Genomic DNA, 13,587 nt, shown 5'->3' on the forward strand with positions numbered 1-13,587 from the left:
AGTAGTCATATTTTTGGATCATTGGAATCTCTTCTGGAGTAGAAGTGACCTGTATAAGAAGGATGAAGTAACAAGGAGGATTGATGAGGGCAGAGCAGTGTATGTGATCTATATGGACTTCAGTAAGGTGTTTGATAAAGGTTCCTCATGGTAGACTGATTAGCAAGGTTAGATCACATGGAATACAATAAGAAGTAGCTATGTGGATACAGAGCTGGCTCGAAGGTAGCAAGCAGAGGGTGGTGGAGGAGGGTTGCTTTTCTGACTTGAGGCCTGTGACCAGTGGTGTGCTACAAGGATCCATGCTGGGTCCACTGCTTTTCATCATTTATGTCAGTGATTTGGATGGGAGGTTTGGTTAGTAAGTTTGCAGATGACACCAAAATTGGTGGTGTAGTGGACAATGAACAAGGTTACCTCAGTACAACAGGACCTTGATCTGATGGGCCAGTGGGCCAAGGAGTAGCAGGTGGGGTTTGATTTAGATAAATATGAGGTGCTGCATTTTGGAAAGGTAAATCAGTGCAGGACTTACACACTTAATCATACGATCCTGGTGAGTGTTGCTGAAGAAAGACCTTGGATTGCAGGTACGTAGTTTGTTGAAAGTGCAGTCACAGGTATAAAGGAGAGTGAAGGAGGCCTTTGGAATGCTTGCCTTCATTGGACAGTGCAATGAGTATAGAAGTTGGGAGGTCAAGTTGTGGCTGTACAGGACATTGGTTAGGCCACTTTTGGAATACTGCTTGCAATTCTGTTCACCCTGTTATAGGAAGGATATTGTAAAACTTGAAAAGGTTCTGAAAAGATTTACAAGGATGTTGCCAGAGTTGGCGAGTTTGAGCCATAGAGAGATACTGAAGAGGCTGGAGCTATTTTCCCTGGCGTGTCGGATGGCGAGGGGTGACAAAGAATGAAGAAAATTACAGTGCAGGAACAGGCCCTTTGACCCTCCAAGCCTGCACTGAAATGCTGCCGACAACTAAAACCCCCTACCCTTCTGTGGACTGTATCCCTCTAGCTTCATCCTATTCACATGCGTCAAGACATCTTTTAAAAATCACTATAGCATCTGCTTCCTCTACGTCCCCTGGCAGCGAGTTCCAGGCATTCACCACCGACTATGTACTTGACCTTTAGACCTTGCCCCTTGCACCTTAACCCCATGGCCCCTGGTAATTGACTCTTCCACCCTGAGAAAAAGTTTGACTGCCCATGCCCTTCATAATCTTGTAGACCTCTATTGGGTTGTCCCTCAACCTCCATCGTTCCAGTGAGAACAACCCAAGTTTCTCCAGCCTCTCCTCATACGTAATGCCCACCATACCAGGCAACATCTTGGTAAATCTTTTCTATATCCTGTCCAAAGCCACCACATCCTTATGGTAGTGACACAACCAGAATTGAACACAGTATCCCAAATGTGGACTAACTAAGGTTCTATAAAGCTGCAACATTACCTGCCAGTTTTTAAACTCACTGCCCTGGCCGATGAAGGCAAGCATGCCATATGCGTTGTTGACTACTTTTTCCACCTGCATTGCCACTTTCAGTGACCAATGTACCTAGACACCCAGATCCCTCTGCCTATCAGTACTTTTAAGGGCTCTGCCACTTACTAAATCATAGAATAGAATCCCTACAGTGTCGGAACAGGCCCTTTGACCAAACATGTCCGCTGACTGTCAGAGCATCCCATCCAGACCCATCCCCCTATATCTCTCCTAATCTACACAAGCCTCGACACGACAGGGAATTTAGCATGGCCAGTCCACCTAACCTGCACATCTTTGGACTGTGGGAGGAAACTGGAGCACCCAGAGGAAACTCACGCAGACGCTGAAAGAATGCAAACTCCACACAGCCAGTTGCCCAAGGGTGAAATTGAACCCAGGTATTGAGCTGCTGTGAGGCAGCAGTGCTAACCACGGTGCCACCATGCCACCCCATTGGAAAAGGAAGTGAAGATATTTCAAATGTATATTTTCCATCTGTATTAGACCTTCCAAAATGCATTACCTCATATTTTTCCAGGTTACACTCCATCTGCCATCTCTCTGCCCAGCTGTATCCTTTAACAGTCTTCATCACTTTCCGCAATTCCACCAACCTTTTGTGTCATCGACAAACTTACTAATCAGGTGAGGGGAGACCTTAGAGGTTTAATAAATCATGAGGGCCATGGATAGGATAAATAGACGAGGTGTCTTCTCTGGAGTGGGGGAGTCAAAAACTAGAGGGCATAGGTTTAAGATGAGAAGTGAAAGATTTAAAAGGGACCTAAGGGGCAACTTTTTACCATGCAGAGTGTGGTGCATGTATGAAATAAGCTGGTAGAGGCTGGTACAATTACAACATTCAAGAAAAAAAACCGAAAGAACTGTGGATGCTGTAAATCAGGAACAAAAACAAAGTTGCTGGAAAAGCTCAGCAGGTCTGGCAGCATCTGTGGAGGAGAAAACAGAGTTAACGTTTCAGTCTTGTGACCCTTCCTCAGAACTGATGGTGGCTGGGAAAATCATACGTTATATGCAAAAAATAGGGAGGTGGGTGGGGTAGGGAGTAAGCGATTAGATAGAGCCCAAAGTGAGAGAAAGACTGTTGGACAGACAAAGGAATTGCTAACGATCAGGCTTGGAGGGTGAATAGTTGTTAATGGGGACTGTTAGTGACTAACAACAGTGGGTGAGTCGTGGCAGGCTATGTGGTAACAAGGCCTGGTGGTGTGTGGGATGGGGGGCTGGGATGTGGGAGAATTTAGGCCCTAAAATTATTGAACTTAATATTGAGTCCAGAGGGCTGTAGGGTCCCCAAGCAGAAAATGAGGTGTTGTTCCTCCAGCTTGTGTTGGGCTCCACTGGAACACTGTAGCAAGCCAGAGACAGAGATGTTGGCCGGAGAGCAGGGTGTGCATTGAAGTGGCAAGCAACAGGTAGTTCAGGCCTTTTTTGCGAGCAGAACGTAGATGTTCTGCGAAGCGGTTGCCAAGTCTATGTTTCATTTCCCCAATGTAGAGGAGACCACATTGCAGTGAATACAGTAGACTAGATTCTTGGAAGTGCAGGTGAAGTGTTGCTTCACCTGGAAGGTATGTTTCAGCCCTTGGATAGTGGGGAGGGAGGACATAAGTGGGCAGGTGTTGCACCTTCAGCGTTTACAGGGGAAGGTGCGTAGGGCTGTGGGGAGGTGTTGGGGTGAAGGAAGTGTGGACTAGGATGTCCTAGAGGGAACGGTCCCTGCAGAAGGCCGATAAGAGAGGGAAGGCGAATGTGTGTCTGGTGTTGGCATCTTTTTGGAGGTGGCGGAAATGGCGTCTGATGATCTTCTGGATGTGGATGCTGGTGGGATGGTAGGTGAGGATAAGGGGAACCCTATTGCTGTTGTGGGAGGGAAAAGAAGGGGTGAGGGCAGAAGTGCGGGAGATGGGTTGGACCCGATTGACGGCCCTATTGACAGCAGAGCTGGGGAATCCTTGGTTGAGGAAGAATATGGACATTCCAGAGGCTCCCTTGTCGAAGTTGGCCTCACCTGAACATATGCGACGGAGACGGAGGAACTGAGAAAATGGGATGGAGTCTTTACAGGAAGTGGGGTGTGAGGATGTATAGTCCAGATAGCTGTGGGAGTCGGTGGGTTCCTAATGGATATTAGTGGCCAGTCTATCCCCAGAAATGGAAACAGAAATGTCAAGGAAAGGAAGGGAGGTGTCAGAAATAGACCAGGTGAAAGTGAAGGCAGGGTGGAAATTGGAGGTGAAATTGGTGAAGTTTTCCAATTCTAGACGAGAGAGGGAAGCAGCACCGATGTTATCGTTAATGTATCAGAGAAAGAGTTGTGGGTGGGGGCCGGAATAGTACTGGAACAAGGAATATTCCACATACCCCATGAAGAGACAGGCATAACTAGGGACCATGCGTGTACCCATGGCAACCCCTGTTACTTGAAGAAAATGAGACAGGTTGAAAGAGAATTTGTTGAGGGTGAGGACAAGCTCAGCCAAGTGGAGGATGGTGGTGGTGGGTGGGGATTGTTCAGGTCTTTGCTCCAGGATGAAGCGGAGAGCCCTAAGACCCTCCGATGGGGAATGGATGTGTAAAGGGATTGCATATTCATGGTAGAGAGGAGGTGGCTGGAGCCAGTAAACTGTATAATTGTATTAGTTTCAAAATAGTGATGGAAAAGGATAGACCGGATCTAAAAGTTAAAGTTCTAAGTTGGAGGAAGACCAGTTTTGATGTTATTAGGCAAGAACTTTCAGAAGTTGACTGGGGACAGATATTTGCAGGTAAAGGGATTGTTGGGAGGCGGGAAGCCTTCAAAAATGAGATTATGAGAGTCTAGAGACAGTATGTTCCTGTTAAGGCTGAAGGGCAAGACTGGTAGGTATAGGGAATGCTGGGTGGCGAGGGACATTGAGGTTTTGGTCAAGAGAAGGGAGGAAGCATACAGAGTCATAGAGCTGCACAGCTTGGCAACAGACTCTTTGGTTTAACACATCCATGCCGACCAGATATCCTAAAATAATCAAGTCCCATTTGCCAGCATTAGGCCATTATTCCTCTTAAACCCTTGCTATTCATACATCCATCCAGATGCTTTTCAAATGTTTTAATTGTATCAGCCTCCACCACTTCCTCTGCCAGCTCATTCCATACACATACCATCCTCTGTGTGAAAAAGTTCCCCGTTAGGTTCCTTAGAAATCTTTCCCCTGTACCTTAAACCTATGATCTCCCTCACCCTGGAGAAAAAAGCCTTCGCTATTCATGCATCTATGCCACTCACGATTTTATAAACTTCTATAAGATGTTCCAGGGAAAGTAGCCCTAGCCTATTCAGCCTCTCCCTAAAGCTCAAACTCTTCAACCCTGGCAACATCCTTGTAAATCTTTTCTGAACCCTTTCAAGCTTCACATAGCAGGGAACTATTCAATTAGTTCAATACTAATTGAACGCAGTATTCCAAAAGTGCCCCAATGTCCTGCACAGCTACAAGATGACCTCCTAACTCCTCTACTCAATGCACTGACCAATAACGGCAAAATCAGATCTAGATAGCAGGGATTGAATGAATCGCTAGAAGAGTATAAAGGCAGAAGGAGTATGCTTCAGGGAAATCAGGAGGGCAGGAACAGGGCATGAGATAGCTTTGGAAAATAGGGTAAAGGAGAATCCAAAGGGATTCTACAAATATGTGAGGGACAGTAGCATAACTAGGGAGAGAATAGGGTGTCTGAAAGATCAGCAAGGCCACCTATGTGTAGAAGTGCAGTAAATGGGGGAGAAACTAAATGAATGTTTTGCATCAGTGTTCACTGTGGAGAAGGATATGGAAGCTAGAGAACTTGGGGAAGCAAATAGTGACACCTTGAAAGTGTCCAAATTATACAGGAGGAGGTGCTGGATGTGTTAAAACGCACAAAGTTGGTTAAACCCCTGGGACTTGATTGGGTGAATGCTAGAATTCTGTGGGAAGGTAGGGAAGTGACTGCTGGGCTCCTTGCTGAGATATTTGTATCATCGATAGTCACAGGTGAGGTGCTGGAAGACTGGAGGTTGGCTAATGTGGTGCCACTATTTCAGAAATGTGGTAATGAAAAACCAGGGAACAACAGACTAGTGAGCGTGACATCATGGTGGGCAAGTTGTTGGAAGGGATCCTGAGGCACAGGATTTACATGTATTTGGAAAGGCAAGTACTGATTAGGGATAGTCAAGTTAGGCTTTGTGTGTGGGAAAGCATGTCTCACTAACTTAATTAAGTTTTTTGAAGAAGTATCAAAGAGGATTGATGGGGGCAGAGCAGTGGCCGTGACCTATATGGACTTCATTAAGGTGTTTGACAAGGTTCCTCACAGTAGACTAACCCTGCAAGGTTAGATCACATGAAATACAAGGAGAACTAGCCATTTGGATACAGAACTGGCTTGAAGATAGGAGCAAGGACATAGTGATGGATAGTTGCTTTACAGACTTGAGGCCTGTGACCAGTGGTGTACCATTAGGATTGGTGTGTTTTGTCATTTATATAAATGATTTGGATGTGAGCATAGGAGATATGGTTAGTAAGTTTGCAGATGACATCCAAATTGGTGGTGTAGTAGGCAGCCAAGAAAGTTACTTCAGAGTACAATGGGACTTTGATCAAATGGGCAGGTAGGCCGAATAATGGCACAATGGAGTTAAATTTATATAAATGTGAGGTGCTGTTGGAATGTCATGTAGCAGCTGTGCAGGATATTGGTTAGGCCAGAATACTGTGTTCAATTCTTGTCTTCCTACCATAAGAAGGATGTTGCAAAACTTGAAACGGTTCAAAAAAGATCTACAAGGATGTTGCTAGGGGTGGAGGGTTTGACCTATGGGGAGAGGCTGAATAGCCAGGGACTCTTTTCCCTGGAGCATCAGAGGCTGAAGGGTGACCTTATAGTAGTGTGTCACGAGGAGCTTAGATAGGGTAAATAGCCAAGGCCTTTCCTCCAGAGTAGTGGAGTCCAAGACTTGAGGGAATAGGTTTAAGTGAGAAGGGAATTATTTAAAAGGGAGCTAAGGGGCAACTTCTTCATGCAGAAGGTGGTACGTTTATGGAATGAGTTGCCAGAGGAAGTGGTGGAGGCTGATTGAATTACAAGATTTATAAGGCATCTGGATGGGTAAATGAGTAGGAAGATTTAGAGGGATATAGGCCATATGCTGGCATATGGGACTAGCTTAATTTAAGATATCAGGTGGCATAGATGTGTTAGACCGAAGCATCTGTTTCCATGCTGTACAGCTCAATGACTGTATAACTGAATCTCCTGGGTATTTGGTTAATGTAAAGTAGCATTGCAAATAGATGTGTCTGGAGTTAAACTGTCAGGGTAAATACAGATTGCTTGACTATTGCCTCTGTTGTGATAATTGGGGTTCCATTCTAATTGGGGAGTGGAAAGTATGACTGACCACTTGAACATGCCACCGATCTGAAGGACACTCCATAATTGGCAGAAGAAGGACAAAAGGATGCTCATTTTTTGCTGTCACTTGGAAAAGTTCATTGTGGGTGTATTGTCTTCTGAAGTCTCCATGACCTCTCTATTTTACTTGTTAGGGGATCTCCACATCTGAAGGTTAAGGGCAGAATCTGATTTCTTAAAAATCTATACAATTGCAATATTTTTGGGCAGAAGCAGATTGTCATTCTTCTAATCTATTCTTCCAAAGTCTCTTTTACATTGCTTGTGTGCGGGTTCTATGCATTTGTTGTTGTAGATATCTGATCATTTCAGTACTAACATTCATAATGACGCTGATTAAAAATGTAGGAGTAGTTTAACCAATGGACGCATGACAGGTGGAATACTCTGATTGTGGTAATGTCATTAGGCATATAATTCAGAGACTGAAGCCAGTACTCTGGGACATAGATTCAAATTGCACAGTGGCAGCTGTTGGAATTGAAGTTCAATTAACTCTTAAAAATCTGGCATTGAAAGATGGATTCAGTGACCGTGAAACTAGCATTACGACCAACCTGCTCTTAAACTTTATGCCTCAACTAATAGAGGCAAAGATCCTTTATGCCTTCTTAACCATGTTGTCCACCTGTCCTGATATCTTAAGGGACCAGTGGACATGCACACCAAGGTCCCTCTGATCCTCGGTGTTTCCCAGGGTCTTACCATTCATCATGTATTCCCTTGCTTTGTTTGTCCTACCTAAGTGCATCACTTCACATTTATAAAGAGTTAAATATGTCTTCCGTCTTATTTCCACCACGGACCATTTTAAACCATTGTGTGATTTATTTCCCACTCTGTTTACTGCTGCATATAAATTATCCAACACTGATGAATACCAGTCAACTATTTTGTCAGTGCGTGAGCTGTCTAAATTTTTGTTAAAATAGGACAGATCCTGAACATTCATTTGTTGAAGTTTTTCATCTTGCGCTCAACTTGCAACTATATTAAAAAAAAGTGTAAAATTATTTAGAAGTAGGTTAATCAGGAAGACAAAAGAAGTTTAAAGAAGACTAAGGAAGTTTACGTCATGGCAGGCGAGGGCACCCTAATGGAATGTGAGTCTTGTCACATGTGGGGAGCCACAGACCCTACCGGCATCCCGGATGACCACGTGTGCAGGAAGTGCTTCCAGCTACTCAAACTTGAATTTTGCATTTCAGAGGCAGAGTGGCAGCTGGCAACTCTGCCACAGTTGCCATGCTGAGAGATAGGTGAATAGTACATTCAGAGAAAGAAAGGAATGTGTGACCACCAGGTAGTCATGGAAAAGCAGGCAGGTAGTGCAGTGGGCCCCTGTGGTTCCACTCTCAGATTGGTTTTCTATTCTGGAAGCTGAGGAGGGAGTACAGTCTGAGCTAGGCTTCTGGCTGTACAAGAAGTCTGACTATATAGGAGGGGAGTAAGAAGAAAGGAGGAATGCTAGTGATATTTGGATTCATTAGTTAGGGAACAGTCAGGCATTTCTTTCGCTGAAGACAAAACTCCAGAATGATGTGTTGCCCCCCTGTTACCAGGGTCATGAGTGGTAGTGAATGGTTGCAGGGCATCCTGAAGTGGGAGGGTGATAGGACAGAAGTTGTGATACACGTTGGTACCAATGATACAAGGTAGAATGAGGGATGGTGTCTTGCATTAAGAGTTCAGGGAGCTAGGCAGTATGTTAAGAAGCAGGACCTCAAATGTTGTAATCTCAGGATTGTTCCCCGTGCCACGTGCTAGTGAGTAGAGAAATAAGAGAACAAAGCAGATGGATGCATGGGTCAAGAGTTAATGCAGTTGGGAGAGTTTTAGACTATGGGATCACTGGGGCCATTTCTGCGGAAGGTTGGGACTTCCTCAATTGGGATGGTCTGTATCTGAAGTAGAATAGGACTAACATCTTTGCGGATTGCTAGCGCTGTTATTAGGAGTTCAGACTAGTTTAGCTGGAGCAGGAGATACAGTGTCTTAGTTCATATAGGATGAGTTCAGCCATGTGGTGTTTCAAAGGAGTATGGCGAGACTGGGCGGCTTCTGCTTTAATTCCAGGAGTATCAAAGGTAAAACAGCGAGCTAAAGGCATGGTTTGATATGTGGAACTGCAGTTTTAGCCACCACAGAGAGAGGCATAGAGTCATAGAGTAACTCAGCATGGAAATGGGCCCTTTGGCCCAAACTGGGGAGACAATGGCCTCGTGGTATTATCGCTGGACTGTCAATCCAGCAACCCAGGCAACATTTTGGAGACCCAGGTTCGAAACCTGCCATGGCAGATGGTGGAATTTGAATTCAATAAATATCGGGAATCAAAAAGCTAACGATGACTGTGAACCTATTGTCAATTTTTGGAAAAACCCATCTGATTCACTAATGTCCTTTAGGGAAGGAAACTGCCATCCTTACCTCGTCTGGCCTACATGTGACTCCAGACCCACAGCAATGTGATTGACTTAGAACTCAATTAGGGACGAGCAATAAATGCTGCCTAGCCAGCAATGCCCTCACCCCGTGATTGGTTTAAATAAAAGTCCATGGTGCCCACTCAGTTCCAATTGCCTGTATTTCGTCCATATCTCTCAAAACCCTCGCCATCCATGTACCTAACCTGATGTTTTTTTAAATGTTGCTATTGTACCTGCCTCAACCACTTTTTCTGGCATCCATTCCATATACACGCCACTCTCTGCCTGAAGAAGTTGCCCTCAGATTCTTCTTAAATCTATCCTCTCTCATCTTAAACCTACGCTCTCTAGTTTTCAATTTCTCATCTCTGGGAAAAAGACTATATGCATTCATCTTATCTATGCTCCTCATGATTTTGTACACCTCCATAAGGTCACCCCTCATTTTCCTACGTTCCAAGAAATAAAGTCCTATTCTGGCCAACTTCTCCTACAACTTTATTCATTCATGGGATGAGGGTGTCACTGATTAGGCAGTATTTAATGCCCATCCCCAATTGCCCAGAGGGCAGTTAAGAGTCAACACATTGCTGTGGGTCTGGAGTCACATGAAGGCAAGACCAAGTAAGGATGGCAGTTTTCTTCCTACAAGGGTATTAGTGAACCAGATGGGTTTTTCCCGATAACTGACAACAGATTCACAGTCATTATTAGATTCATAATTCCAGATATTTATTGAATTCAAATTCCATTCTATCGGCCATGGCAAGATTAGAACCTGGGTCTCCAGAATGTTGTTTAGGTGTCTGGAGTAACAGTCCAGTGATAATGCCACTAGGCCATCGCCTCCCCGATCCTTGTAAATCTTCTTTACACACTTTGTAGTTTAACTATGCCTTTCCTATAACAGGGTGACCAAAACCATAGGCAGTGCTCCAAGTGCAGCCTCAGCAATGACTGATAGAACTGTTATATTGGAACTCCTACACTCAATAAACGAACATTCAGCGAACTATGTACTCCTGGGTCCCTCTATTTCACAATACGCCTGAGGACCTTCACATTTACTGTATAAGTCCTGCCTTGGTTTCACTTTCTAAAGTGCAGCACCTCACGCATCTGTATTGAATTGCATTTGCCACTCCTCAGTCCACTTCCCCATCTGATCAAGATCTATCTGTAATTTTTGATAACCGCCTTCGCTATCAACATTATCTCCTAATCTTCCATCATTCACAAACTTACTAATCATGCCTTGTATGTTCACATTCGGATTATTTATATAAATAACAAAGGCCCCAGCACCGACCCCTGAGGCACTCCACTAGTCAGAGCCCTCCAGTCTAAGAAACAACATTCAACCATCACCCTCTGCTTCCTACCATAGAACCAATTTTGAATCCAATTAGCCAGCTCTCCCTGAATCTCAAGTGACCTACCTTGAGGTCATGTGGAACCTTGTCAAAGGCCTTGCTAAAGTCCGTATAGAGAACATCTACTGCGCTACCCTCATCCTTCCTCTTGGAGAGAGACAAGGCTGGCAACCTAACATTCTGGGATAGAGGATCTTCAGGCAGGACAAGGGAAGGTGCTAAACTGGAGAGGGTGTTGCATAATTTCTTGGAAAGCTTGTCAAATGAGGCTTTGTGGGTAGAACCTAGGAATAAAATGGGAGTGATCACACTGTTAGGAGTGTATTATAGGCCCCCAAACAGTTAGTGGGCAACTGGGGAGCAGAAATGTAGTCAACTCACTAGGGCCTAGAGGACTGGAAGACAGTAATTGTGGTTCAACTTTATAAGAAAAGTGGTAGAGATGGGTCACAGAACTACAGACTAGTGAGTCTAACAACAGTGGTAGGGAAACTTTTGAAGAAAATAGTGAAGGAGAAAATTAATCTCTATTTTGAGGTTTGATCAGGGATGGTCAGCACAGCTTTGTCAGAGGGAGGTGATACCTCACAAACCTGGTGGAATTTTTCGAGGAGGTGACCAAGTGTCTGGATAAGGGTAGGGCAGTTGGTGTAGTTTACATGGATTTCAGCAAGGCCTTTGCCAAGATCCCACACGAGAAACTGATAAAGAAGAAGCTCATGGGACCCAGAGTAACTTGGCAAGATAGATTCAAAATTGGCTTAGTGATAGGACATAGAGGGTGGTAGTAGCAGAATGTTGTTTGTGTGCCTGAAGCCCAGTGTGAAGTGGTCCATCACAGGGATCAGTGCTGGTTCTCTTACTGTTTGCATGTTTCATAAATGATTTCGATGATAATGTGGGAGGCATGATATGTAAATTTATGGATGAAATACACATTGGCTAAGTGGATGACTATGATGTGGAAGATGTTAGGTTACAGAAGGATATAAATGGAATTATTAAAAAATTCATTCATAGTATGTGGGTGTCACTGGCTGGCCAGTAGTTAACATGCTGTTTATATTCATATATGTTAATTCATGTTCATATCCAAAGGAATCTGCTGTGTGTTGTGATCTGCCAGTCTTTGGGATGTACAGGCTAAATATCATATATCTCACATACCACATTACTGATTTGTGTTTTGACAATATCCTGTTACTGGTGCTCCACTGCACTTTTCCTTGCAAATGTTTTATTTTGAACTGTATACCCAACTCCCGTTTAAACTTTGAATACATCTGGTTCCTTCATCTCTTGGGCAAAAATTCCAGATCATAATTCAATGTATAAAGAAGTACTCTCCTCATCATCTCTCGAGTTCTTTTGTCAGTTAAAATAAATCAAGTTTATATAATTTGCCTTGATATAGATATTCACTGAATTCTCATTATTCATTTCCAGTGGAAAATCACAATTACACAGGATTGCTGTCAAAAAAATTGTTTCAGAGGTAAGCATATTTTAAGATTAATTATTTCTAATTTATCTTCTTAATAGATGAGTAGGTTGTACACAAAAGTAGTTTGGGTTCTTTTACACTTAAGTTTCTTTTTACTTTTGGATGAACGTCCTGCCTGTATCTAGTCCACAATTCACCTGATAAACTATTATAGGCATCAACTCATTGCTGTTTGAGAATCATTTATACTTGTCATTGTTGTTGATTTGAATATGAAGAGCATTTGACAAATAGGATGGCATTGTTTTGCTGGAAACCCAGTGAAGTAGATTGGATTTACATTTAATGCATTGAACTGTTGCCAAGTAGCAGTTTTTAACACAGCCTACTTCTGCTTTTCTTACTGCATTGAATAGTATGCCCCGGTACATTTTCATATTTCCAAAATTGAAACTCATTGATGGCTTTCATATGCCCTAAACTGATGCCAGTAAACGATCAAAGTCCTCAATAGACTTAACCCTCCCTATCATTGTAATCTCCTCCATAACCGCAAACAACCCAAGACATCTGGCCTCTGTGCATTCCCAATTATAGTTATTCTGTCTTTGGTGACTGTGATTTTAACTTTTTGGCACAAAACACTGGAATTCTGTCCCTACACTTCACTTCTCTACCTTGCTTTACTCCTTTTAGATGCTGTTTATTACTTTTTGACAAAACTTTTGGTCATTTGACTTGATATCTGAAGGCAGAGAGCTTTGAGGGAGAATTACAGCGCTTAGAGCCAAGACAACTGGAGGCATGGCATAAATAGTGGTGGGATTAAAATCAGGAATGCCAACCTTCCTCTTCTAGTTGGTAATCTGACTGAGTTAACATTGGGAATTAATCATGAAGAGCTTAGAAATTGAGGTTGCTAACACTAGAATAAAAAGTCACAAAGTTGTGGAAATTTATTCATACAAGAGGATTATTAGAACAGAAAAAATGTGATCAAGTGGTGATTGAAATGGAGCTATCCTTTCAAAGATATTTAGATGGCAAAGAAAAATATAAAAGTAGGAAGAGAAGGAAATGGGATTAGTCTAAACAATTATTTTGTTGAAAAACTGATTCTTGGTGCCTCGGTTGTTACTGAGAGCTTATTCTTGTTTGTTCCTTCACGTCCTTTTTTCGTAGAATGTAGTAAAATTCCATTTTAGTGTCTGGTAGTCTTTCTGCTGGGTATGAACCTGAATGCATCACTATTTCAAGAGCTATTCTTGGCTTAATTAAATTGTTGGTATGGAAATTGAACACAGTAGAGGGAGCCAGAGGAAAACTGAAGCTACTTATACAGTTCAAAAGATAGTAGGAACTGCAGAAGCTGGAGTATCTGA

The 13,587-nt window shown here is 43.2% G+C and overlaps 1 protein-coding gene across 3 annotated transcripts in view; it reads left to right on the forward strand.

Annotated features, from left to right (window-relative positions):
• Positions 1-13,587, forward strand: part of nphp1 (nephronophthisis 1) — a 103,298-nt gene that overhangs the window by 26,315 nt on the left and 63,396 nt on the right. For all 3 annotated transcript variants that reach the window (XM_048530994.2, XM_048530995.2, XM_048530996.2), the window contains exon 8: positions 12,208-12,256. In XM_048530994.2, the coding sequence (XP_048386951.2) occupies positions 12,208-12,256 (49 nt within the window). The remainder of the gene's footprint in view (positions 1-12,207; positions 12,257-13,587) is intronic.

This window comes from Stegostoma tigrinum, chromosome 4 (genome assembly GCF_030684315.1).
Source record: "Stegostoma tigrinum isolate sSteTig4 chromosome 4, sSteTig4.hap1, whole genome shotgun sequence".
NCBI classification, from domain to species: domain Eukaryota; kingdom Metazoa; phylum Chordata; class Chondrichthyes; order Orectolobiformes; family Stegostomatidae; genus Stegostoma; species Stegostoma tigrinum.